The following is a 25,980-nucleotide window of genomic DNA, read 5'->3' on the forward strand; positions in this document are numbered from 1 at the left end:
TGGAAAGAGCCATTACCCCCTTCTCCCACCTGTCTGCCCTGATCCTGGTATTTTGTTAGTTTTTCTTGTTCTTAAAAAATTTTAAATTATTTCATTTAAATGGATTTATTTTCTGTTTTTCTCTTTACACGTTCCTTGCTAATATTTAGATTTCTCTTCTTACCCTCCCCTCCCCTTTTCACAGTTTAAAGCTGCAAAACAGTTAAAATAAAAATATGATGTGATTTCTCTTGCAAGGAAATTCACATTCTATTTACATGTATGTAGTTTGTAGTGTTTTTGGAGTAAAAAAAAGCCACTTATTCTTTTCTCGCCTTTCCCTTTCTTTCTTTTCTTTCTTGTTCTTTTTTTTTTAAAGAAACCTTTTGTCTTAGTGTCACTGAGATCAGTTACTTCCCTGGAGTTCCCTCCCCTCTTATCCCTGGCCTCAGGGAAACAATAGGCCCCTTGGTGCAGCTGCTACTCTTCAATAAGGAACTGAAGAGCAGTTGGAAGCCTTGGGCCAGTGGAACCATTTGACCCCTGGGACTGGGGCTGGGAGGGGTGGTGGGTCTAACTGGGTCACTTTCACCCTTCTTCCCTATGGGAATGGGAGAGAGTGGCTTTGTTTTCTAAGTCCCCAGGAAGAGTGGCCTCCTTTTGAATTAGGCCCTGTCGGATCTGCCCAAGGCAAATGAACCACCCCTCTACCCATTTCCCCATTCACCACTACTGACCCTGAGTGCAGGAGCATCTGTGAAGTGGCTCCTCATGAATTTCTGGGATTTCTAGGACTCCTGGAAAGTCATGGGCAGCCTTTTCTTCTCTGCCCATCACTATGGGGCTGAGGGGTCACAGTGGATCATCATTAAGCACTGGGAACTTGAAGAGGGGGCAGTGGCTGATGTGAAACTCACCACTTCCCCTCCCTCCCATGCTTTAGGGACCCACAAGAAACCAAGAAGTCTTGATTTCCCTAAAGAACTACAAATTCAAAGGCTAGCACTGGGTCAGAGAACTGGGAACTCCTTGCTTGGGGACATTAACCCAGAGACTCCAGGGCTTGGTGGTCACTGCTAATTACCCCCAGCCCTCTCATTGCCCTGAGGACTCGGGACTCTGTTCCCTTACACCTCCTAAGGGGAATCAGAGCCCACTTTGGGTTAAAAGTGAACAGAAAAGAAATCTCATCAAATTAAAAAAATAAACCCTGAAAAATTCCCAAAAGCCTCCCTCCTCGGCCTTGCCTTTGTTTATTTATTTTTTAAATTTCTCTTGGTTCCCTTGGTTTTTTTTATTTGTTTTTATTAAATGTTAAAATAATGGTACATGGGAAATCATGCATTTTCTTTAAATTTATTTTCTATTTTTTCTCTTTTTAATCTCTCTTGCTTTTAAAGTGTTTTTCTCTTTTTTCCACATTTTCCCTGTTGTTTCTCTTCATTTCTCTTATTTTGTTTTTGTATTTTTTTGTTGTTGTTGACTTATTTTTTCTTTTTTTCTTTTTTTTCCTTTTTTGCTTTTGGAAGGTTCCCCCTTGTTGGTTTTGTTCCCCCCCTAGCCCCCCCCACCCCTCTTTTTCCACCCCCACTGACCCTAGCCTGGCCGGCCTGTTCCCCTGGCCTCTTTCCCCTGGCCCCTCCTTGGAGCTCTGGGCCTTGGCTTCATACAGGGGTGGTCCGGCGGTTGGCTGTGTTGGTGTGGATAGAATCCTTGTTCTCTTTCTGGATACAGTTGTGAACTTGGAGGAAGCTATTATCCCTGTCGGAGTTGTACGTGGCGGTGGGGGTGGTGGCAGCCTTCAGGGGGTCCCTGGTAAGGGTGTACATCGAGATCTCTGTGGAGGGCAGAGTGTTGAACCCTTTGATACCCACAGGGGAAGCATCCCTGGAGTGGGAAGGCTCGGTAGAACGGGAGCTGGAGCGACTTCGTCTCTGGTAGCGGTAGCGGTAGCTGGGGATGCGAGTGATGGCGGAGGACTGGAGGTAGTCCGTGGCACGGGCATTGGCTCGAAGCTGTTTGTGCCGGTCGATAAACATGTGGACGGCCAACACTCCCACCATCTCGGCAATGATGAAGGATAGGGCCCCGAAGTAGAAGGACCAACCGTAAGAATAGCTATTTTTCTTGGAGTCACTCTTGGAAGGGTCTCCAGCATTGGCTGATATGTACACAATGATGCCGATTATATTACTCAAACCTAAGGGGAAGGTGATGGGGAGAAAGGAGGGAGGAAGAAGACTCATTAGTTTCCAGGGAGCAATGGATGGCAGCTGGTACATATTGGAAGCATTGGGGAGGGGGGGGTCTCTTGTAGGTAACTCATTTTACAAAGAAGGAAACTGAGGCTGGAGTGGTTAAGTAATGTTTCCAAGGTAATACAGGCAGTGTAGATCCGCTGTCTAGAGCTGGAAGGGACCTCAAAGGGCATCCAGACCCATCTCCTTTATTTTGCAGGAAATGGAGAAATTGAGGCTCAGAGAAAGAAAGGTGACTTACTGCTATCATACAATCGCTGGATCACAACTCTAGAGATGCAGGGGACCTCCGAAGGCACCTAGTCCAACCCCATCATTTTACAAATGAAGAAATGAGTCCCCGAAGGTCCCGGTTCTCCCTCCTCACTTCCAGTCTCTGGGAATCCCGAGGGCTCTTCAGAGCAAGGCTCAGGTGCCAGCTCTTAAAGGAAGCCATCATCTCATAACTGCCTACTATGGTCTAGGCACTGACTGTGCGGCAGGGCTGGGGATACAACGAGAGTTTAAAAAAAATCGTCCCTGCTTTCAAGGAAATTACAGTGTAATGGCGGTCAAGGGTGTGTACACAGCATATGATTCACAAATACTGGAAGAGGCACCAGGATGCAGGGGAAAGAGCATTGAGTCCGGAGACCAAAAGACCTGGGTTCAAATCTTGCCCCATCTACTTACTAGCTGGGGCAAGTCTCTCAGATTCTCCATTTCTAAAATGAGGGGATTGGACTTGAAAACTAAGGCCATTTTCAGTTCTATCACTAGATGGTTTTTAAAGGTCCCTTTCATCTCTGACATTTCCCGGTCTCAGGCTCCTCCCAGCTCTGACATCCTTTGATCCTATAGTTGATTTGATTAATTCAGATAGCAGAACTCTTCTCAAAGGGCTAATGAAAAGTGGGAATAAATATAAACTGTAAGGCCCTTTTATTTAAAATTATTTCTCTTTTATTATGGATGTAATCATAACAAACTGTAATATTTCAAAGAATAAAAAAGAACTTGTGTCACAAACTGAACCACTTCTTTTTACATGTAGATTAAATTGAACAAAATTGCTGTTTGCAGCATTTCCTGAAGGGTTTTGTTTTCCTGACTGTTTTTAAATGTTTTATTGATGTTCTTTCTCCCTCTTTCCCTCCCTCCCTCCTTCCCTCCCTCCCTTCCTTCCTTTCCCCCCCCTCCCTCTTTCTTTCTTTCTCTGCCTCTGTCTGTCTGTCTGTCTCTTTCAACACCTGAGTGATGGCTTGTTTGTCTAGTGGTTGGATGTCACAGAGTTGCCCGGATTTCTGGAAGCTGTTGTTCCACACAGCTCCCTAGATATGAAATGAGGCACACCTATCTTCACCCTGCTCTCCCTCTCCCACTAAATTCTGTCTTAGAGAGACTCTTCCTCTAGGAAGTCACTAATTTCCTCTCTCAGAAAGCTTGCCCTTCATTGGAAGAAGAATGGAAGAGGACCAGCTGTTTCTAGTCATGGGATGAAGCCAGCATTGTTATCGGGGTCCCATTTCCTCTCTCTCTTTCCCTCCCTCACTGCCTTGGTCTTCTCTGTACATCTCCTCTTTATCCCTGAAGCCAGAGCCCTCTGGCATAGAACTGCCCATTCCGCCATCCTCCCTTTACCTGCAGACACGAAGAAGATGCCGGCACTCAGGATGATGTTATGTCGGGTTTTGTAGAACTCACTGGCTGCAATGCAGAGTCCCCCCATGAAAAGAAGAATCACACTCAGGATGGGGAAGATACTGGAGGCTCTCACAGCCCCTGTGAAGCAGAGAGAGGGGGTGGGAGGAGAGAGAAAAAGTTGGTGGGAGATGCTGAGTACATGGGAATAGGGGGAGAAAACAGGGACACGGGAACAGACAAAAGGAGCTGGGGAGAGGAAGGGGTGACAGTTCAGGGGGGAGGAGAAAAGCCAGGAGGAAAGAGAGCCAAACATACCAGGGACAGAAGAAAGGAAAGACGTGAGGGGAAAAGGACAAGACATGAGAGAAAAGAGGAAATGATAGTGAAGAAAAGGAGACAAGAGCAGATGACGAAAGGGTAAGGGAACAGCAACAGCTGCCGTGGGAGGGAGAGGACAGACTCCATCTCTGCCCACCTCCACATGAGGTGGCTAGTGGAGGCAGACCCCCAGATGGGCATGAAAGGAATCAGGACTGAGCAGGGAGAAAATATGAGGGTGGATGAGGAGCAGGTTGGGGCAGGCACGGGGAAAACCAAGGAGAGTGGCATAGAGAGCTCTCTTGTGGCCACATTTCCCTCCATGAATAGTCAAATAAATAAAGGCTGATCCTTTGGGGCTCCAGTAAAGGCTCAGAATTAGATCTTTTCCAATACTGGTCATTCATTCATTCAGCAAACATTTCTTCCTGAGGTTCTTACTCTGAAGTCTGTGAAATTGTTTTAAAGCATTTTGATAGCTGTAATTCAGTATGTTTGGCTACCCTCATAATAGACTTTATGTATACTTTTTATTTTGTGCTTTTAAAAGCATGGTTCTGAGGGGCAGCTAGGTGGCACAGTGGATAGAGGAGTCAGGAGGACCTGAGTTTGGGTCTGGCCTCAGACACTTAACACTTATAGCTGTGTGACCCTGGGCAAGTCACTTAACCCCAATTGCCTCACCAAAAAAACCAAAACCAAAACCACCACAACAAAAGAAAAACAAAAGCATGGTTCTGAGACAGAGCCCACAACTTTTACAAGAAGGGGCCCACAACACACAAAAGATTCAGAGCCCCTGCTTTAGTCATATATTTATTTATGGACATCTTGGTGGGCTAGTGGATAGAGCACTGTGTTTGGAGTCAGCAAGACCTGGGTTTTGAATCTTGCCTCAAATATTTACTTGCTATGTGGCCTTTGGGCAAGTCATTTAACCTCTCTTGGCTTCAGTTTTCTTTTCTATAAAACAGTGATAATAATGTCATCTCTTCATAGGGTTTTTGTGAGGATCAAATAAGATGGCATATGCGAAGTGTTTTGTAAACTATAAAGTAGATATTTGCTATTACTTACTGATCATACTTTTCATTGAAATCCTTTGCTTTTACACAACCTACATTTCCTTCTGCCCTTCCCAGAAAATAATTTCTTATAATAAACAATTTGTAAAAAGGGATTAAAAGTTGGGTGAACCCAAGTAATGCATTGATTAGGTCTGATGTTCTAAACAGCATTCCATACCCATAGTCCTCCTTGGCATGTTTGCCAAGAACTGCAGGGAGGCACCAAGTTTGGTCCCAAATAATTTGGAATCATTTAATTTCCATTGATTTGTCAGCAAGCATTTATTAAGCACCTGCTGGGTTTGGTTCCCAGCTCCATTGTTCAATACCAGTGTGACCTTGGGTAAGTCTCTTCCCCATCATCAGGCTTCCCTTCCTTTATCTGGAGAACAAAAGAGTCAGACTAGATAACCTCCTCCCAGGTCTACAGTGGATCTGATGTTCCCATCATATTCTAGGCACGGTGAGGTGACCCAGGGATACCCATATTTCTACACAGCTTTAAGGTTTACAAAGTGCTCTTCCCCCAAGCAGGCTCTGAAGTACATTGTGCGAGCATTATTGCCCCCATTTGACTGAGAGGGAAGTAGTTGTAAGAGGCAGGATTTGAACCCGGGTCCACTGAACACTACACTCAGTCAGCATCATTTCCTCCTTTGAGAGAAGAGAAGAGAAGGCTGGTAGCAATGTCCACTAGTAGGTCCCTTCTTGCCCATGCCCAGTGGTCCATCACAGGCCCCAGTAGGGAGAATATGCCTCAACAGTAAGTGATTTGCTTGGCTAACCAATCCTTTTCCCTGGTCTCCACTTCTTTTCTTCTCCCCTTCCTCTGGATCAGCCTTAATTCCCAGCAACCCCAGCAGGCCCTGCAGCAAGGCCTCTTATCCCCAACCCTTCAGAAAAGGGAAATTACATTATAAATAAAGAGAAGACAGGAGAGCTTTCTGAGGGCCAGGAAGCAGCTTTTCTGATGAGCAGAAGAGGAAAAGGAGCCCAGTCTTCCTTCCCAGAAAGCTGGACGCCCAGCAGGGAGGGTCCCAGAGGCTTCTTGCTACCTCTTCCCAGGAGGGACAGCTATGCCAATTCCAGGGGGCTTGGCGCAGGCAAAGAGCCCCTGGGTCGGAATCCTGATTCTGGGCCTCCCTTTCTCATTGACTGTGGGCAAGTCACCAACCCTGTCTGGGGAGCTGGACTCAGTGGTCTCTAAGGGCTTTTTCAGTTGTGGACTCCAAGGATCCCAGGTTCAGCCTGGTTCTGCAGACACAGAATGGTGTCCTAAATGAGAGCGGGCTCACAGGCAGACTCTGGAGCAAAACTGAGACCAGAGAAGTTGAGGAGAAAGGGAGTATGTGTGTGTCTGTGAAAGAGACACACGAAGAGAGGAGGGCAGGAAAAGAAAGGGAGAGACAGAGAGACAGAGACAGAGACAGAGAGAGACAGAGAGACAGAGAGACAAAGAGAGACAGAGAGACAGAAAGACAGAGATAGAGACGTAGACACAGAGATAGAGACAGAGAGAGGCAGAGACAGAGAGAGACAGAGAGAGACACACAAAGAGAAACAGAGAGTGATAGATACAGAGACAGACAGACAGAGAAAGAGAGAAACAGAGATAGTGAGAGACAGAGACAGAACTTGAGAGAAACAGAGACACAGAGAGACAGAGCTACTGTGTTGCAGACAGCAAGTACTTCCGAGCCATAGCAGTGAGAAATAGGAGGTATTAGCAGAGCCTGTGATACAATGTGAATTATAGAGAGCAGTGGGAAGATAAGGGCAGAAACTCATTCCAGGACAGTTCAGCCAAAGGCATTTCATTTCCACTAGGAAATATCCTCTTTGCCCAGGAAGGAAGAAGGCCCCTGGGCTCATGGGCATAAAGGAAAGGAGCCTTCAAAGCCATCTGGTCCGAACTTTACAGATGTGGAAACAGAGCCCCAAGGAGGAAAAGTCTTGCACAAAGTCAGTTCATACATGGCAGGGACAGTATTTGAACCCAGATTTTTTGCATGACTTCTGAGCCAGAGGTCTTCCATGTCACCACAGCCCTGAGTCTAGGAAATACGGATCTGGGAGAAGGCATGGCCTTGATGCATCTCACCCCACCTCATCCCTAACATCCCTCCTCTCCCTTAACATCCCTTTGCCTTCTCTGTACCACCCAAGCCTTGGCTCAGACTGTCTCCCAGGTCTCTCTCTCTCGCCACCTCTGTCTCTCAGCATTCCATAGTTTTGTCAGCCCAAACACTGGATTCTTCAGGAAAGCTCCCTGATTCCCTCACCACCCTCCCTGCAGCTAGGGCTGTCCCCTGAAAATTATGGGGCATTGGTTTTGTAAACATTCTGCTGTATAAACTTACAAGACAGAATGTAAGTGGCTGTTTCACTTTTGTCTTTGTCTCTCCAGTGCTTAATAGGTACTTGTGGATTGATTGATCTCATGTTTTCCTTCCTTCCTTCCTTCCTTTTTCTTTTTGCGGGGCAGTGTGGGTTAAGTGACTTGCCCAGGGTCACACAGCTAGTGTCAAGTGTCTGAGGCTGGATTTGAACTCAGGTCCTCCTGAATACAGGGCTGGTGCTTTATCCACTGCACCACCTAGCTGCCCCCGCATTTCTCTATCACAGTGTTTTCCTCTCAGCCAGATAGGGATGGCAGTCTGTGAAAGCGGCATTAACCCCATTTTCCAGCTAAGAAAATTGAGGCTTGGAGAGGGGAGTGGACCTGCCTGAGGTCATACAGATGGTAGTGTCATAGCAGAGGATCCAGAAGGGGGTTTCTGCTCTTTCTATTGTGCTTTTTGGGAGGGTTCCTGGCTGGGTCTGGGAGCCAAGGGCTTAAGAAGCAAAATCAGACTGAAGAGGACAGGGGATTGTCTTGTTTTCAAGGCTACCTTCAAGGTGTAGAGTGCAGTCCTAGGACAGATCATGGGAAGTTTACAATTCTTATACCCAGAGCTGGGATTGGGGGAGGGGGCAAGGTGGGCAGCCCCACACAGTGGGGGTACATGTTCAGAGATTTTGAGCTGGAAGAGACCTCAGAAGCCATGTAGTTCACCCCCTCATTTTAATTTTTTTTTTTGGTGAGACAATTGGGGTGACTTGCCCAGGGTCACACAGCTAGTAAGTTTCAAGTGTCTGAGGTCAGATTTGAACTCAGGTCCTCCTGAATCCAGGGTCAGTGCTCTATCCACTGCGCCACCTAGCTGCACCTCACCCCCTCATTTTACAGATGAGGAAACTGAGGCCTGGGGAGGCCAAGGTGACACAAGTGATGGGAAGGATTTGAACTCATGCCTTCTGATTTCAAAGCCCCCTCTTTCTACTGTACCATACTGTTTCTCAACAAGGGATGATTTAAAAAAATACATCTTATAAATGGCCATATTTTTAATGATAGGGTTTTCAGCTTTCAAATAGCCTGAGGGATTGTTGGGGGTGATAAATCAAGTCATGGGTATGTGTTCCGGGGAAGGCTTGAAGTCTATAGTGGACAGTTAATAGGCGATACTCGGGGAAGCAGTTTTCAGAGCTGACTTCAGGCTCAAAAGGGCCTTGTTCCAGGTTGGTGCTTAGCAGATACCCTTCCAAAGAGGAGTTCTTGTGTGCCTTTGGTGTGAATGGCATTGCGTTAGGCCCCACAGAAGCCTCTGCCCACAGGCAGCTTACAAATACTTCAGAAATACAAGGCAGTGACCCTGGGCAAGTCACTTAAACCCCATTGCCCTGCAAAAAAAAAAAAAAAAAGAAATACAAGGCAGAGACCAGAGTGGAGCTGAAAAGAAATACTGTAGCCGCCTGCAGGAGGAAGGAATGTCATCTGGCAAGGGAATCAGAGAGGACATCCTGGAGGAGGCAAGAGCGCAGACCATGTGTTTGCTTTGCTCTGCCTGGGCTAGCTCAGCTCCCCAGACTTACCACTCAACTGTGGTGAGTCACTGGAAGGGCCTTTTCAGCATCGATTCTGCTGAGTCACCCCGGTCCCCAAGCTGTACCACTCACGTTCAGACTGGACAATGGGTAGAGAGTGAGAGGGGATGGCACTGAACCCAGATGCCACCTCAGGCTTCCCTGTCCTGGGTCTAAGGGTCAGGTGTGACTTGGCTCACTAGACACTGGGGTCTAATCTGTTGAGTGATTGCAGCAAGATCCAGGGCCAAGGCTGATCCCCTCTGCCCAGGTATCTGAGGCCTCAGAGGTGTGTGTGTGTGTGTGTGTGTGTGTGAGACAGACACAGGCAGAAAGAGAGAGATACACAGAGAAACAGATAAAGCAAAGAACAGAAAATACAATGAAAAGACAGAAAAGGAGAGGCAAAGGAAAGAGAAGATAGGGAGAGAGAGCGAGAGAGAGCGCCACCCAGAGAAGTGAGGAGGAAGAGAAGAAAGGGGGTGGGGGATAGAGAGACAGAAAGACACACACACACAGATAGACAGATAGAGAGAGAGGGAGGGAGAGTGATAGAGAGATACACATAGAGAGATAAAGACATACAGAGACAGAGAGACAAGAGACAGACATATACAGAGCCACCCAGAGAAGTGATGAGGAAGAGAAAAAAAAGGGGTGTGGGAGAAAGACAGAAACAGAGACAGAGAAAGAGATAGAGACATACACACAGAGACAGAGATACACACAGAGGGAGGGAGAGATAGAGAGATACACAGAGAGATAGAGACACACACAAAGAGACAGAGAGAAAGATAAGAGACAAATAGAGAGATGAGAGAGAGACAGAGACAGAGAGACACAGAGAGAGAGAGACAGAGAGACAGAGAGAGAGAGAGAGGGTCTAGATGTGAAGTCAGAGGTTGTTGTTCAGTCATTTCAGTTGTGTTTGACTCTTTTTTTTTTTTTTTTTTTTAGTGAGGCAATTGGGGTTAAGTGACTTGCCCAGGGTCACACAGCTGATAAGTGTTAAGTGTCTGAGGCCAGATTTGAACTCAGGTCCTCCTGACTCCAGGGCTGGTGCTCTATCCACTGTGCCACCTAGCTACCCCAGTGTCTGACTCTGCTTAACCCCATTTTGGAGTTATCTTGGCAGAGATCCTGCAGCGGTTGGCCATTTTCTTCTCCAGCTTATTTTCCAGATGAGGAAACCATGGAAAACAGGGTGAAGTGGCTTGCCTGGGGTCACACAGATAGTAAGTGTCTGAGGCCAGATTTGAACTCAGGTCTCTCTGACTCAGAGTGCCCAGCACTCTATCCACTGAGCTACCTAGATGCCCCTCAGTTGTCCTTACTATGGATAGGGTCTGAGTGGTCAGGGTGCAATGGGGTCATCACTTCTCTCGGACTATTATGCTTTCATTAGAGTAGCTTAAGATCAAATTAAAAGATTAAAAAAATTCTTTTGGCTGCTGTGTCACACTGTTGATTCCCATTGGGCTTATGGTCTTCTAAATTCATCAATCTTTTTCCCATGAATCTCTCTCTACCCATGTCTCCCTCCCATCTTTTACTTGTACACTTGGACTTTTGGAACACACATGTAAGACTTTATATTTATCCTTCATGTACTTTACCAGAATGGGGGAGAGAGTAGTAACAACAAAAATAATTAATAGTAATAATAATTATGATGGTGATAATACTTCCTATCATGGGTAATAGTCACACAAGCTAAACTAACAACATGCCGACAAAGAAGAATCAAACAAATGGATGGATTTGTTTATATGACACCAACCAGAAAGACAGAAGTTTAGAGATGGGTTATTCTTAAGGAGCCTGAACTTATTGGTTGGAGAAAATAATGCAATGGACTAGTAGCTACAGAGCAACACACTAATTCAAGCTGTAAAAACTGAGCACCTACTGAATACCTATTGGAATTCTACATCCCAGGCTCCCTGTTATTAAAAACAAAACAACCTAATGGATGACAAATGTACATTTGCCAAACAGAGACCTCAAAATGTCCTTGAGAATCCAGCAAATAAACTCTATGGAACCTGGACCATTGCCTTGGTTGGAACTGTTGCCTGTAATCACCTGCATAGAACACTTATTGATACTAATTTAAGAACAGCAGTTTCAATTGATGTCAGTCTACCAAATGCAGCCTCCAAGCACTGGGGAACAAGAAGCTTTCAACATAGAACTCGAAGAAGAAATCAAAACCACATGGGAACAGGCGGAGGTCTTTGTCCTGCCTGCTGTCAAGGATGCTTGCAGCAAGCCTCCAGAGGATAAGCTTCCGTCCTGAGGCACTTATTCAATTACAAAGAGTGGCTATTTTTTCCCACCTGTGCAAACAGTCTGTGGAACATAAAATATGAAAGAATAACGGCCAAGAGAATGACACTCCATTTCCCACCTCTGGGCATTTGTACTGGCTGCCTGCCAGGTCTGGAATGTTCTCACTACTTCCCTCTGCCTCCTGGTTTCCCTGGCATTTGGGAAGTCTCAGCTTCTAGTGTCTTCTCTTGGAGATGACCTCCCACTTATCCTGTATGCTTTCTGTCTGTTTATAATTATTTGTAGATTGTCTCCCTCGTTAGACTGGAAGCTACTTGAGGACAGGAATGGTTTTTGTTTTTCTCTATATTTCCACCACTTACCACAGTACCTGGCACACAGTAAGTAGGTGCTTAAAGATGCTTTAAGAATAGTTTTTTTTTTTCAGGGTAATGAGGGTTAAGTGACTTGCCCAGGGTCACACAGCTAGTAAGTGTCAAGTGACTGAGGCTGGATTTGAACTCAGGTATTCCTGAATCCAGGGCCCGTGCTTTATCCACTGCGCCACCTAGCTGCCCAAGAATAGCTTTTAATAACTAGAATTCACAGTGTGTCTTCAGATTTGCAAAGCCCTGTTATCTCATTTGATCCTCACAATCCTGGGAGAGGGATGCTGTTATTACGCCCATCTTGCAGATGGGAAGGGGAAAGTAACCGACATTTATCATCCTACTACTATGTGCCAAGTTCTTTATAAATATCTCATTTGATCTTTACAATAACCCTGTGAGACAGGTGCTATTATAACCCCCAATTAAAAAAGAAATTATATTTTACTTTTCCTCCAGTTACAAGTAAAGACAATTTTTATACAACCCCCATTTTTGCAGATGAGGAAATGGATGGCAGTAGAGGTTAGGTGACTTGCCCAGGGTCACCCAACTCACAAGTGTCTGAGGTTACACTTGAACTCAGGTTTTCCTGACTCCAAGTTGACTCTATGTCGTCCCCTAGCGGAGGAAGCAGTCTCAGAAAGGTTGAGTCACTTGATTAGGGGCTATACAGCTCATAAAGGTCAGAGGTGGGGTCATGGGTTTAGAGCCAGAAGGGAGCTTAGAGGTCATTGAATCCAACCCTTTCACTTTACAGAAGAAGAAACTGAGGCCTTAAAGAGGTGGATTGACTTGCTTGGGGTCAATAGCTAATATATGTTTGAAGGAGTATTTGAACCCAGGCCTTTCTGACTCTTGGCTCAGCACTCCCTCCTCCATGCTGCCTCTATGTATATTCACCTGGTTCCTGTACATTCAGCCTCCTATCTCTGGACACAGGCGGGAATGGCCTGAACAGACTGTCCAATCGGGGCCAAACCCACCTCTAGTCCAGCTTTAGGTAGGGACTGTCTCATCGGGGCTGGTGTTGGGATGTACTGAGCTCTTCCCTGTCCTTGGGGATTCACCCCGAGATGCTGCTTCACACAGAACATTTTCAAGGTTAATAGATCGAATAAAGTGCCCTACTTTTAATCCATTTGTGTAAATTTTTAGTCTGTCGTTCCTGATGTGTGGTTATTTCCAACTTTAGGATTAACGCTCCGCTAGAGTTTCTTTAAAAAACCCAGCCTCGCCAAGGCCCCGATGCTCAGAGGCAGCCTCTGAGAGGGAGCAGATGGGATGTCTCGAGTGCCCCTCCCCCTCTGCTCTGCTGAGCCAAGGTGCCCCATCTTGGAAGACTCACATCCAGCCTGCCCCTGCCCCCTGCCATAGACCCTTCCTCTGCAGGTCTGGTGCCTGGGCAGGCTGCAGCCCTCATCGGGGTACTGAGAGCAAACTGCTTGCCCTCCTGGGATGGCTCATGGGCCTGTCCAGACCACACAGTAAGCTCCTTTGGTTACAGATGGATGGGTCTTTAAATTCCTATATGTCACTTGAAGGGGGGAACTTAGGACAGAATGTCAGAGCCGAGAGGGGCCTCAGAACAGAGAATGTCAGGGCTGGGAGGGGCCTGAGAAGAGGGGATGTCAGAGCTGGGAGGGGCCTCAAAACAGAAGATATCAGAGCTGGGAGGGGCCTGAGAAGAGGGATGTCAGAGCTGGGAGGGGCCTTAGAACAGAGAATATTAGAACAAAGAATTTTAGAACTGGAAGGCATTTAAAAATATTGAATATTAAAACTGGAAGAAACCTTAGAGGTCAACTAGTCCTACGACTTCTTGTTTCAGGCGAGGAAACTGAGTCACAGAGGTGGTCAGTTCTTTTCCCGAGGCCTTATCTTAATGAGGACTTTGTCTCGGGCTGCATCACATTGAATGACAGAGGCCACTAGGTGGCGCCACAGTGCCCACCCAACTTGGAATCCATCCGTAGCTACTTGCTAGCTGGGTGAACCCTAGGAAGCCATTGAACTCTTGTCTGCCTCAGTTTTCTTACCTGTAATAGGGATAATAATAACCCCTAGCTCCTGGGGTTCTTGTGAAGAAGAAAGTGAGATGATATTTGTCAAGTGCTGCCCACCCCCCAACGCTGGCCGCGTTAACACAATCAGCAGATAACCTTCATCCTATAACGCAGTTACCACTTCAGGTCTTTCACCAAAAGACATTAAAACGCATTTTCTCTTATCACCACAATCCCTCTGTGGAAGCGGGGCAGCTGAAGCTGGCACGGAGGCAAACAGCCACCAAATGGTCAGGGGGAGGCTGCCAGAACCGGCCTGTGGGGGCCTGAATCTTTTTCCACCTTTATCGCTTCCCTGGACCAGGGCGCTGCGGCCGTGAGCTGCAGTGGTGGTTGGGAGCCAAGTGAGAGCGACAGAAGCAGGACGTCAGAGCCAGAAGGGCCCTTAGAGGCCACCGAGGCCGACTCCCTCATTCTACATGTAAAGGAAACTGAGGCCTAGAGGGGGAGCATCAGGCGCAGTGACCCAGCTGGCTGGTACTTGGAGCCCAGGACAACTACCCCTCCCCTGCCCCAAAGTCCTCTGCTCTTTCCCTGACCCTCCACTGCCTCTCTGTCCTTGGCCCATCAACCTTTAAGGGCGGCCAGCACCTCCTGGGCACTGCCTGAGGGCTTGGGCACAATCTCAAGAGAAGCCAAACACAACCAGAAGCTTCTCTGAGAAAAACAACGGAGCATCCTGGGAGCACAGGGGTGTCTGGGAGTCCCGGGAAAGGCACGTTGGGGGAGCTCACAGCGGAAGAGGCCAGACATCTGCAAGGCCTCCTGTTTCATTTCCCCAATCCCCGTAGCTGCTGGATGGACCTCATGCCTCCTGGGAAACGGAGATGCCAGGATGGATCTATCTTGTCGCTTTGATTGCAGAGGCCATCCCTTAAAGAGACAGCAGCTATCCATATCATAAAACACTGCCTAAATTTTTAATATGATCGATCTGAGTGTAACAGAAGCCAATTTTGCCTGGGTGAGGAAAGACGAGGTCTGACTGGGCACAGTCTCTCGGTGGCCTGAAAGGGGTCTGAGTAAGGCTGGGGACAGATGGCCCTGTGAGAGGAAGGAACCTTCCCTCAAGACACCATCCTTGAAGTCTCTGGGTGGGTGGGATGGGAAAAGGGAAGCAGAAAGAAGCAACAGATGCGGCATCCTGGAGGGAGGGCTGGATCTGGGGTCAGAGGATTTGGGTTCAGATTCTGACATTGTCATTATTTACCTGAGCTCCTGGGTTTTCTTTAAGATGAGGGGACTGGGCTTCGTGGCCTCTGAAGTCCCTGCCAGGTTGAAATCTAGGATGCTGCGACTTCGGGATCTGAGACAGAATTTATGGGGTTGAATCCCAGCTCTACTTCTTTTTAGCTGTGGGACTTTAAGGCAAAAAGCACTTTCCCATTTATGGCCTCAGTTTTTCCATCTATAAAAGAGGACTTGTTGAATTGGTCTGACTCTTTGAGACCCCATTTGGGGTTTTTGTGGCAGAGATACTGGGGTGGTTTGCCATTTCCTTCTCCAGCCTCATTTTAGAGAAGAGGAAACTGAGGCAGACAGGGTGAACTGACTTGCCTAAGGTCACATAGCTAGTAAGTGTCTGAGGCCAGATTTGAACTCAGGTCTTCCAAACTCCAGGTGTAGTGCTCTATCCACTTAGCCACCTAGCTGCCCTTAAAATGGGATAGATGATCTTTACTATCCCTTCTGGCTTTATCTCTATGATCATTGCAAGTTGTTTTAAAACCGGCTACTGCTCTGGGTTGGATTCTGTGTCCCCTGAGGTCAAGAGCTCTTTGCCTCATAGGATCATAGTTTTGGAGTTGGAGGGGATTTCAGAGGCCAGAAGACCATGGTTTTAATATTGGAAGGGGCCTTATAAGCCATCTCATGCAACTGTATCATTTGACACCGAGGGGCACACTGACTTGTCTGAGGTCACACAGCCAGGGAGTGTTGGAAGTAGCATCCCAACCTGCATTTTATGACTGCAAATCCACTGTGCCAAGCTGCCCACTCCCCTGGGCATTCCTGCCATGGAATCCTAGGTTGTCAGAGCCAGAAGGGACGTTCCAGGGCATCTAGTGTGACCCCCTGGTTTTGTAGATGAGTAAACTGAGGCCCAGAGAGGGAAGTGACTTGTCCAAGAGCATACAGCTGGTCAGTGGCAGAGCTGGGGTTCAATGCCTGCTGTTTTGATTCCAGACCCCACACTCTCTCTCTGCTTTCATAGGTTTGTAGACTTAGATTAACAAGGAACCTTAGAGTCATGTCTTCCACATCAGTCAACTAAGGTCCCTTTCAGCTCTGCCAACCTAGGATTTGATGATAGGGATAGGTAGCCCAGTGCAACAGCCACATTGGATTAGGAGTCAGTGGGTTGGGATGCCACCTCCAAGCTCACTCGCTCGCTGTGGGAACTCAGAGGTTCAGTGAACTCGTTCAAAGATAAGATGAGCTCGGAGGGTTGGACACAACCCTTAAAGCCTAACCCCAACCATGGCTTAGGGGATGAAGTTTTCCTGCTATTTACCCAAGGTTTGACAGAAAGGCTGACTTGCCAACAGGAAAGAATGAGCCTTCTTTCCTTTTCCCCCATGGCTATCCCCAGAGGGAAAGCTTCAGGCCCGTGTGCTCCAGGGATACTGGCTTCCCACCCCAGCCACCATTTCCATGCATTTTCACTGGCTGTCCCCATGTCTGCAATTCTCTCCTCCTCATGTGGGGTTCTTAAGCTTCCCTGGCTTCCTTTCAGTTTCTGCTAAAATCACACCTTCTGCAAGAAGCCTTTTCTGGTTTTCCTTAATGCTTGCTCCTTCCCTCTGTGACTATCTCCAATTTCTCCTGCCTACGTCTTGTTTGGATGTAGTTGGTTTTTGTTTTTGTTTTTGTTGTCTCTTCCATTAGACTGGCAACTCCTCGAGGACAGGGGTTGTGTTTTGCCTTTCTCAGCATCTCAGGACTTGTCACAGTACCTGGCATACAGTAAGTATTTAATAATTGCTTGCTGACTCTGACAGGCAGTGGGGCTGTTATCTGAGTGGTGCTTTTAAATTAAATTACATTCATTTTTTATTATTACTGTCATGGGGTTGGACTGGAGCACTTCTCCTATAGGTGGGCATACGTTCTGATCTCTTGCTAAGGGAAATGTATGACATAGCAACTCATAATTGGTCACTTGGTCCTCAGGCCTGGGGTTACACTGAAGATGACTCAGCCAGTAGGAGCTGCCCACTCAATAGGCTATAAGAGGAAAAAATGCTCTACTTCTCTCTTTTACTCTGGGCCTCTTCCAGCCTCTTCCTTTGGATTCTACTGCTGTGGGGTAGAGAATTTTTCTTCCCTCTCTCCCAGTGGTAATGGTGGCACACAACTTAGGCTTATGGCAATGAGATCAGTGCTTGTTTGCCTAGGTGAAACAGGCATCCTGGCTGCTTTCTTCCACATTTCTGTTGTTTTTTTCCCCCCAGGTGTAAGTCTGCAAACAGCAACCAGCAATCCTGAGCAATGGCTATTCTCAGCCTTGGTGGTGACTACCTTGTGAATTCCTGAGTTGCTGAATTAATTCTGGCCACCCAGCAGGAGGTGTTTCCTGAAACTACACTGCTTCTTAGAGGGCAAGGTGACCGCCAACCAGATCATCCTGAACTTAAAAGGACTCAAGAACCAGACCTGACTGGCCAGCAGATTTGGAACTTATGAATTGCTCTGCCGAGTGGAGGTCTGAGGTGAATGTCTGCTCAGCAGTCCCACAGAGCATCTTTACCTTTGGGAAAAGATTATCATGATGGGGAGCATGGGTTATGGTTCTGTGTTTTAATTAGGTATCTGTTAATGAGTCCTTATCTTTTTCTGCTTTAAGCATCTTTTGTGGTTGAGAATAAAAAAAGCTCTTCTATACCTGATAAATATTTTGCATATTTAGTATCTTTTCTAAAAAGTGCCATGTAAATCTGTTTATGAGGAGGTCCTAGATCTGAGTCAGTCCTAAGCATTGTTTAGAGTAGGGGGTCGGCATAATATGGCCCTTGGGCCAAATTTAGCCCACCAGATTCTTAGCTGCACAAAAACAGGAGATGGGTTGGATTTGACTGTTGGACTGTAGTTTTTTGATCCTTAGTTTAGAAATTTCACTGGGAGTCCTACTTTAGGGAAGGTGCATAAAGATTCAGAGATGAGAAAAGCCTGACTCTCTTTTTTTGGTGTTCAAGGGATTCATTTGGGCCCTGTGTGAGTGTATAACATGGGGCCCTTGTGGGAAAGGACCTTCTGAGGCCACATCTTGTGACCTGGTCCATATTTTTCTTATTTCTTTTGAAGTAAGCTTTTTTGTCCCAGATTTGAGTAAGTTCAGGATTCCATTTGGAATGCTCCAATGTTTTTCAGTGATAGAAATAAGATAGCTTATGTGTCACGGGTACCCACTGGAAATATTTTGTTAGGACCTCCATCTGGATTTCCCTGTGCATTGGAAGAGATCCAGTGAAGAAATGTATGGGCTGCTGTAGGGACCCATGGGAGGAATTTTCACCATAGACTGATTTCTCACATGATGGTAAGGGAATGAGTTCTAGTTTTGTTAGGAATAACCCTTCATGATCTGGCACCTCATTTGGGACTATAAATTACTTTCCTTTCAAGAGGAGAAGCTATTTTGTATGCTTTTCTTTTCTTTTTTTCCTTTGGCTAGAGTTGTTTTTGTAATTTTAATTTTGTTTTCTCCTAACAACTTTGGGTCAGAACAGGCATTTAAAAGCAATAGGCAGGAGGTAATCTATGAGAACCTGGTAAAACATTTGCTTATTACATTTGTGTAATTTGCTATGTGGGGTTAAGTGTAATCTCCAGACCCACCAGAAATTATAGGTTTTGGCCCTCACAAAAGAGTGTCAATTTTGGGATTTTCTAAAAATGATGCTGAATAGACTGCTGGAACTCTTGGCATAGCATTCATGAGACCATCAAGAATTGTACCACATGGACTCTGATGAGATTCTTTAGTGCAAGGGACTGTGTAAAACACATAAATGGATGTTCGGGCTTCCCTAGAACCTCTGAACTATCCAGAGTTGGGAATATGGGCAAGTGTGTCCCAAATGCCCCAGATGATCTGACATTGGCAGAAAAAGACATTAATTACCAAATATAATGGGAATGAATGAAGTTGGACATCCCTAGTGTGTTACAGTGTAGTGTTATTTCCTGAATCAGAGGAACTGGGTTTAAATTCTGACTCTACCATTAACTTCGTTATGTGAACTTGGAAAGATAATGGGCTTATTTCCAATGTTAATGCCTTTAATATATTTTTTCTTCTCACTTTCCCCTCTTATTTTATCCTTTGGAATATAAGATCCTTGAAGACAGGGACCATGTCATTTTGTTTTTGTATCTGCAAAACCTAACACAGTGCCTGGGCATAGTAGGTAATGCATATTGGTTAAATGGAATTAGGTCTTAGTTTTCTTTGCTAAAATGAGAAGGTTGAAGTCGATAGCCTCTCTAGCTCTCGGCATATGTTTTATGAGTGGAGATCCAAAGCTTTCTTTATCACGCTACACTATCCTCGGGTTCTCAACATGTTTCCTCTTGATAAATGTATTTCTCAAAGCTGCCATAGTGATTTTTCCTAAAGTACAAGTCTGATCACGTTACTCTCCTCCTCAATAAGCTCCAGTAGCTCCCTATTACCTCTAGAAACAAATATAAACCCTCTGTTTGTAATTTAAAGCTCTTTGCAACCTGGCCCCAACCACCCTTTCCAGTCACATTACATATTAACCTTCTTCACATATAATGAACAACCCAGCCTTCTTGCTGTTTCTTATATGAGAGACTTCATTTTCCATTTCTGTGCCTATGCACTGTCCATCCCTTTTGCCCGGAATGTCCTCCCTCCTCATTTATTTCTCTTAGAATTCTTCACTTACTTCTGAACTCAATTCAAGAACCATCTTCTACATGAAGCCATGCCTCATCAACTTCTCCAGCCAAGTTACCTTGTGTCTAGTCTGCATACCTTACATCTCTAGATGTTGTCTCTCTGATTCAATGGAAGTTCCTTGGGGGACACAGTACTTGGCACATGATGAGAGCTTAATGAATGCTTATTGATTGATTAATCAATGGCTGATTGATGGCCCAGGTTATAAATTATATCAAAATTTAATTTTGGCTTTATTTGATAGTTTTTTCTCCTAAAACTCTCATCTACTTTTTCCTTTTTTTTTTTGTGGGGCAATGAGGGTTAAGTGACTTGCCCAGGGTCACACAGCTAGTAAGTGTCAAGTGCCTGAGGCTAGATTTGAACTCAGGTCTTCCTGAATCCAGGGCCAGTGCTTTATCCACTGCACCACCTAGCTGCCCCTCATCTACTTTTTCAATGTCATTTTTATTTTAGGTCCCTTTTGCCCCAATTACTAAGTCTTTATTTTCTCTCCCTCTCAACTCCTCCCCTACCCCCAGTGCAAAAAGTAAAGAGAGACTCAACCCTGTCAGCTCTTCAGTGGACCTGTTAGAGAGGTAGATGGGTGCATTGGCCTACTGTGCCTAGGACATGGAAGGTGTTTAATAAATGTATCTTTTTTATAAATGTATCTTAATAACTTGATTGTTGGTTGAAGGAAGGACTGGCTTTTCCTTGTTCAAATTCCTCATTTGAGGCTTACAAAGCACTTTCTCCACAATCATTTACTGAGTCAGTCAGTGCAAGGGTTACCATCCCCATTTCAGATGAGGAAACTGAAGGGCAGAGAATTTGAGTGATTTGTCCAAGGATCTTAGGATCCTACATCATGGGCTGAACGAGGCCATCAAATTTTACCGATGAGGAAACTGACCACATGGGCACAGTGACCACACAGATTCACAGATGGAAAGGGCTTCATAGGTCAATCCAGCCCAACTCTCTCATTTCACAGATGACAACACTGAGCCCTCCTGAAGTTAGATGACTTGCCCACTCCTATAAGGTCTCCTGGCACTGCCATATACCAGAAAGTTGGCTCCACTGGATTTGCCCAGAGCCTTTAGTCACAGCTGACCTCTATTTTTGGAAGTGAGGTTCTCCTGCAGAAATACCAGATTTCCCCCCCCCCCCCCCGGCACCCCTCCACTATTGAGAGGAAGAATCAGTGCACTTACGGAGGAAATACTCTGCTGTGTCGGCTTCATAATCTGCATCCTCAGGGAAGTGATCGATTTGCTTACACAGACCTTTAAAATTCCCTGGAAAACAAGGGAGGAGAGAACCAATGAGCACAGCAGAGCCCCAGGGACTCCAGCTCCCACTCATCTCTTTCTGCCTTTGTTGCCTCTTAAGAACCCGTCCCCCGTCCCCTCCAAGAACAATCCCCAAACCTTTCCCTTGGCTCATGCGGGCACCGGGCAGCCCCAGACTCGGGGCACTGGGGAGAGGATCTAAGGCCCTGGCTTCTGTGAGTGTTCGATGCTTAGAGCTATCCTGCGGGGGGTTATCTGTGTCTTAACTAGCAGGAAGAGTTTTTATTCCGGTTTGAGGACTGTCACTGAAGAGACAATTAAACACCAGTCACCTGTCTATAGCTGAGGCAGTGAATTCTCTGTGGTTGTGAATAGCAAGGTAGGCAGGGCAGCTAAGCCGGAGAACAGGAAGGGCATCAGCTGCTGCTAGGAGTCCTGAGGTGAGGGGGGCTAATAGGAAGTCTTTCTTCCACTCTGAAACTGTCTGCAGGCCACAGATGAAACTGTCTGCAGGCCCCCCGGGCTAGGGGTTTGCAAACTGCCCTTTACACGGCGGTGGCGGCAGAACTGATTATGTTGGGAGGAGGGAGGGCAAGAGAAGCTGGTGACATGTTTTCCTGGAAGATCAGTGGATCTCTATGATGTCTCTGAGCCGCGTCCCTTTGTCGTCTGTTTGTGTTTTTCTGTGTCGTATGTGTCTTGTGCAATGGACTGTGTTATAAAATGCCTGAAGTCTCGGGTGCATTAACCAGCGGAGGGTTTGGATGATTGTGACTTATCACAAAGTCTTAAAACATTCAAAAAAATTTTCAGTTCCAGATTCTCCCCTTCTCTCTGTGCCCTTCCCCAACCCATAAAGAAGGCAAGAAAAATGTTATGAAGTCATGCAAAACATTTTCACATTATCCATGTTCTTGGGGAAAAAAAAACAAAAAGAGAGAAAGGGGAAAAATCTGATTCAGTCTGCACTCTGAGCCCATCAGTTCTATCTGGAGGCAGCACAAAGTCTTTGACAACACTGTCTGAGCCCTGTCTTACTCTGTTGTGCTGGTTAGAGGACCCTAATGATGATTGAGGAATGGGATGTGGAGGGTATTCAAATCCTCTAGTTATGAGAATTACCATACAGACATTCGTGAATAATTAAAAACCTTAGAATAACAACAAAACATATTAACATGGAAATTACACTGAATGCTCATTCAACAGTCAACAAAATTTTACAGCCATATCCAGCCTAGCTCAGACAAAGGCCATTCAGCAATAATATCATTGCCATGGTATAACTGAATCCTGCTGTAATGTCATTGGGTTGATTGTCTTATATGCAAATGAGATAATTTGACGAACTATAGAACTAACTGTCCCCTGCAATAGGCTGTTTCACCTAAAGCTGTGTTTTGTGGGACTAATTTGAAGTGTTAAGTAACTAGGGGCAGCTAGGTGGCGCAGTGGATAGAGCACTGGCCCTGAAGTTGAGAAGATTTGAGTTCAAATTTGACGTCAGACATTTATTAGCTGTGTGACCTTGGGCAAGTCACTTAACCCCAATTGCCCCAGACATCCGGGGCCATCTCCAGTCATCCTGATGTATATCTTGCCACTGGACCCAGATTACTCTGGAAGAGAATGAGGTTGGTGACCTTGCACAGCCCTCCCTCACTGAAATCCAATTCAGTGCAAGTCATGACATCACCCCGATGTCACAGTCCTCTTCCAGAAGAAGGATAAACAACAACAACAACAACAACAACCAGAAGTGTTAAGTAGGCTGTGGTTATATCAGATGCTACTATGTGCAATATACTGTGTTAGATTCCAAGGAGCCTAAATTCTGATAAGAGATAAGAGGAGGGGAGATAAGAAAGGCACACAAATAACTTTTAAAAACAAATTGCAGATATAAAGATTTAGTTTGTATATGAATCCAATATAATACAAACATTTATATAATAATAAAAATATATTATTATATATAATTGTGTATATTTTATTAACTGGGCTAGGCTAAACTATATTATATAGATGCACACACATATTTTACATATATAAATATATTTACATATAAAATATATTTTAAAAATATAGGATATATTTAAATATTTTAAAATATACACACATATGCACACATGAATATATGCGCATATATATGTATGCACGTGTAGGTATGTGTGTATATGTGTGTATGTATGCATATATACATATATACACACATATGTAAAAAATAAAAGCCACAAGAGGCAGCATGGTATAGTGGATAGAGAGCTGGCCTAAGAGTCTGGAAGACCTGGGTTTGAATCCTGACGTACAGGAAATCAGAGAAGGCTTTGTGGAGGAGGTGGCATTTGAAGGTCGGGTGAGACTTCTACAGGTCTAGGCTGGGAGGAGGCCATTCCCGACCCAGAGAACAGCATCAGCAAAGGAGGGCTAGAGTCAGCAAAATAGGAGATGTGTTTATGCAACAGTGAGAGACCAGGTTTGACTGGGGCCGAGTATATAAAGGGGCAGCTAGGTGTCACCATACTGTGCAGACCACTGGGCCTGGAGTCCGGAAGACCTGAGTTCAAATTAGACCTCAGATACTTACTAGCTTTGTAACCCAGGACTAGTGGCTTAGCCTGTGTGCCTCAGTTTCTATAAAGCCTCCTTCTATAGAGCCTCCAGCTCTATAAAATGAGCTGGAGAAGGCGATGGCAAACCACTTCAGTATCCTTGCCAGTGCCCATCAATTGGGGAATAGCTAAAAAAACTGTAGTATATGATGGTAATAGAACATTACTGTGCAGGATGACTTCAAAAAAGCTTGGAAAGACATGTATGAAATGATGTATTGGGAAGTGAGCAGAACCAAAGAGAACACTGTACAGAGACAGCAATATTGTTTGATGAAGAACCATGAATGACTTGACTATTGTCAACAATACAATAATCCAAGACAATCCCAAAAGAATATTGATGAAGCATACTATCCACCTCCAAAGAAAGAACAGATATCGATGGAACAGATGCTATTTTCCACAATCTTTCATTAAGTGATAAATATGGTGATGTTTTGCATGATCATATATGTATAATCCATATAGAATTGTTTGCCACCTCAGGAAGGGATAAGGGGACAGAGGGAAGGAGGGATAGAGATTGGAACAGAAAAATAAAAATGTTTAACCTGAAAAAAAAGGTGGGGGAGGGTACAGGATGTGTAACTGTATCTCTATACATACACATAAATGGATATGTTGTGCAAATATGAGTTATTTATGTCTTATTTATATAGAAATTATATTTAAACAAATTTGTCATATATATTTATGTAAATTGACATGTATACGTTATCTATAAAACCGTTATTTACCTATATGTATACGTTATCTATAAAACCGTTATTTACCCAGATGGGGTCACAAAGAGTCAGGCACGACTGAGAATGACTTAACAATGACAAAATAGTACAGAAAGGGCGTAGCTAAAACTGCAAATGCCAGTTGGATCCAGATTGTGAAGGACTTTGAAAACCAGGTCCAAGCATTTGGACTTTATTTGGTAGGAAACAGGAAGGCATCACAGATTTTGGAGCATCTTCACATCTGTGTCATAGGAAGATTAATTTGGCAGTGTGGGCTAGATGGATGGAATGGGGGAAAAGACCGGAGGCCGGGAGGCAGCTTAGTAGAGTGTTGCAATAGTTGAAAAAAAAAAGTAACTAGGTCAAAACAGTATCCATCACAAATATAATAATGCTTATAAAATATCATGTAAATGTAAATGACCAATTTTGGCCTTGGGGCAGAGGTAAAGAAATGCACCTCCCTTCTTTCCTTGGAAAATCGAGGGATTATGGAGGCAGATTGGCACAGGTGCTGTTAGCTGGGCTGTTTGATTGTTATATGAGGTGTATAGGGTAGGCATATTCCGAAATAAATCCCCCTGAAATAGACTGAAGTGTAAAAAAACCAAGACGCATCAATAGGACTTCGATTTAATAAAATAATAATGAAGGCTTCTTGCCTGACTTAGCTTGGTGGATGTTAGAGAGGGAAGATCGATATGAGAAATTCTTCCCAGAGAGAATCAACAGGTCTTGGTAATGGGTTGGGTGGGGGCTGAAGGAAAGTGGAGAAGCATAATGAATGAGTGGATGAATGAATGAATGAACGAATAAAACCAGGACTCAGGGAGCTTATATTTGGAGCTGAAGGGAACCTCAGAAGACAAAGAGTACGACTCTCCCATTTTAGAGATGAGGAAACTGATACCCAGAGACATTAAGAGATTTGCCCAGGATCACAGAGCTATTAAGTATCTGAGATAGGATATGAGCCCAGGCCTTCCTGTCTGGTGCTCTATCCACCATATATTGCTGTCTCTCACAGGCAGGTTGGGCAAGAACTCGCCCAGGGTACTTCCTGAAGACACCCGGGGCTAAATATTCTCTCTAACTAGGTACAAAGCTCAGTTGTGTTTATTTGCTGAAGGCCTGACTTTCTGGGAACAAAGTGGATTTCCCTCCATTGGTGAATGGCTGAGCATTGTGTCACATGAAAACCATACAACATGACTGGGTGGTAAAGAATGACCAAGGGGGGGCAGCTAGGTGGCTCAGTGGATAAAGCACTGGCCCTGGATTCAGGAGGACCTGAGTTCAAATCCAGCCTCAGACACGTGACACTTACTAGCTGTGTGACCTTGGGCAAGTCACTTAACCCTCATTGCCCTGAAAAAAACAACAAAAACAAAACCCAGAAAACCCCAAAAACCAAAGCTGAAGAATGACCAAGAGGGATAATTCAGACAAACACAGGTAGACTTAGATAACCTGATGCAGACTGAATCAGGAAAGTGATGTATTCAATGACCACAGTGATGTCAAGAGAAGGTATATTAAGATTTGCCCCAATGC

General features: G+C 45.2%; 1 protein-coding gene across 3 annotated transcripts in view; it reads right to left on the bottom strand.

Annotated features, from left to right (window-relative positions):
- Window positions 1-1,569: 1,569 nt before the first annotated feature.
- The window catches only part of CACNG2 (calcium voltage-gated channel auxiliary subunit gamma 2), a 153,029-nt gene continuing 128,618 nt past the window's right edge, over window positions 1,570-25,980 (bottom strand). For all 3 annotated transcript variants that reach the window (XM_043966913.1, XM_043966912.1, XM_043966911.1), the window contains 3 exons: window positions 21,006-21,089; window positions 3,858-3,998; window positions 1,570-2,179 (listed from right to left, as the gene is read on the bottom strand). In XM_043966913.1, the coding sequence (XP_043822848.1) occupies window positions 1,644-2,179; window positions 3,858-3,998; window positions 21,006-21,089 (761 nt within the window). In that variant the 3' untranslated portion in view covers window positions 1,570-1,643. The remainder of the gene's footprint in view (window positions 2,180-3,857; window positions 3,999-21,005; window positions 21,090-25,980) is intronic.

The sequence above is a fragment of the Dromiciops gliroides genome, chromosome 5 (assembly GCF_019393635.1).
Source record: "Dromiciops gliroides isolate mDroGli1 chromosome 5, mDroGli1.pri, whole genome shotgun sequence".
Classification (NCBI taxonomy): domain Eukaryota; kingdom Metazoa; phylum Chordata; class Mammalia; order Microbiotheria; family Microbiotheriidae; genus Dromiciops; species Dromiciops gliroides.